We start from the raw sequence: 1,938 nt of genomic DNA on the forward strand, positions 1-1,938 counted from the left end.
ATATATTAATTTAAACTGGAGCGTTCTCCAGCGGTGAAAATAGCCATTTGAAAATTTTCCAACTAGAACATAAAAAAGAAAAGTATCTGGTTCTTCCGATGCATGGGGCTATACATACAGACTCCATGATACAGTATTTCACATAAACGGATTACTATATAACCTCCTTGCTGAGAAGGAGATCCCAAATGCTATTGTAGCAAACCTCCCTCAGCGTTAAGAGCTGAGCTGAAAACTACTCGACACCACAAAGATGCATCATCTCTCAATAACCCAGCTGAGATTTTTCCACCAGGATGGCCGCAGCGAGCTGCTGAGCGTCCATCACGTGAGGGTTCTTCTTCATCACGATCCTCACCAGATCGGGGGGGAAGATGTTGCAGAGGTTAATGTAAACCTTCTCCCGGGTGTCTTGGTGCCTTGGAGGGTCTTGAGGGATTCCACAGTAAGGAACACGCCAGGTCTGGTCCTGCTGTTCGGGTAAGCTTTGGAAGGCAAACTGGTCGTAACACGGCTGTGTGGGGTTGCTCGGCAAGGAGTAGGTCTGGCGGAAGCCGTACGCATCCATCCCGTAACTCTGCCTATCCCAACTCCCAAGCCCGTCCTGGCCAGAATAAGGCTTCCTGTGTCTCAGCGGAGAATTCTCATACAAGCGCGAGTCTGAAACGCTGTCGACTCTCGTGGACACGAGGGCTCTCCCCAGATGCAAGGTCTTTGAGTGGGACGAAGTCTGAGACGGAGAGTAGTCGTTTGGACAACTGGAACGAGCACCGATGGCGGGATGCTGCAGATGCACAGCCATGTACGGAATGGGAGGTTTGTGGTGATGCTTTGGTTCTTCGTGACTATAGCTTTGCACTCGTGTGAGAGGCTCGTGGTAGCTCTGTAGGAAGGGCTGAGCGTTAAGGCGGCCGTGGGCGTGCATATGCTGGCACTTCAAGTTCTCCTCTAGCTGTGGGTCAGGCGAACTCATGTAAGAGCGATCGCTGTAACCCACGTAGGAATCGCTACTGCCACAGCTGACGCTCCCTTCGCTGCTGCAGTCGGAAGCTACGGAGCTAATCCTATAATCTGTGTCCAGGGAGAAGCGCCTTTCGGGACTACGGGGACCAGATATACTTAGATTTGAATACGCACTCAGCATAGAGTAATACCCTACATCCACAGGAGACTCACATTTTGGATACTGGTCATAAGGCATTGGCGTTCCGTGATTTTTGGTTGCCATCATCACTGTAGGATACTGTCCCTGTGGTCTTTGATCCTGAGGTGGGAAGTGGACTCCGGATGGAAGGCCGTTAGTTAAAGGTGCAGTACTTTGGGGTTTTGCAGCAGAGGAACTCGGTATGCTAACTAAAGAAGGTACAGACCTGGTTTCCAATTTGTTTTTGGTGGGAAGCTTTTCCTCCAAGTCTTGACAGACTTGAGTCCTTATGCTAGGATCCGATTGCCTCTTTGGAGCAGCACGCTTCAGCTCAGAAGTGCCATCATTTTTAGTGCTGCAGGGAACACTATTGCTTTTTACTAGTCCTCCTTCACTTGTGGTTTTGGCAGCTGTACTTCTAGACATGGCACGAAGTTCATCAGCTACTGATCGCTGAGGCTGATTTCCTCTTTCTGGATGATAGTATTTGCATTTGTGTCCATATGTACATTTCTTCCCTGTTAACACAAACATAATCGGATAAAAAAAATTCCTCACCTAGAATCTGTCAAGCATCAAACAACAGAAAAGTCCCTTATTTAAAGTTTCGTTGATGATCTTAAAGATCTCGCAAATGGTTTTGTGCAACAGGGAGATCTAAGATCTCCTCTTTTGTGTTGTGGGGAAAAAGAGGCAGTGGTAGCATACTGCAGCGAGCGCCCTAGGAACGCAGATCAACGCTACCAGTCACATTGTGAGCTGAAAACGAAGCTTGTCAGCGCGTGTCTTTGCAC

The 1,938-nt window shown here is 48.5% G+C and overlaps 1 protein-coding gene across 1 annotated transcript in view; it reads right to left on the reverse strand.

The window, feature by feature from the left end:
• Nucleotides 1–265: 265 nt before the first annotated feature.
• The window catches only part of ZC3H12C (zinc finger CCCH-type containing 12C), a 24,839-nt gene continuing 23,166 nt past the window's right edge, over nucleotides 266–1,938 (reverse strand). The window contains exon 6 of the mRNA XM_009864411.1: nucleotides 266–1,662. Coding sequence (XP_009862713.1) covers nucleotides 266–1,662 — 1,397 coding nt within the window. The remainder of the gene's footprint in view (nucleotides 1,663–1,938) is intronic.

The sequence above is a fragment of the Apaloderma vittatum genome, unplaced genomic scaffold (genome assembly GCF_000703405.1).
Source record: "Apaloderma vittatum isolate BGI_N311 unplaced genomic scaffold, ASM70340v1 scaffold5192, whole genome shotgun sequence".
NCBI lineage: Eukaryota > Metazoa > Chordata > Aves > Trogoniformes > Trogonidae > Apaloderma > Apaloderma vittatum.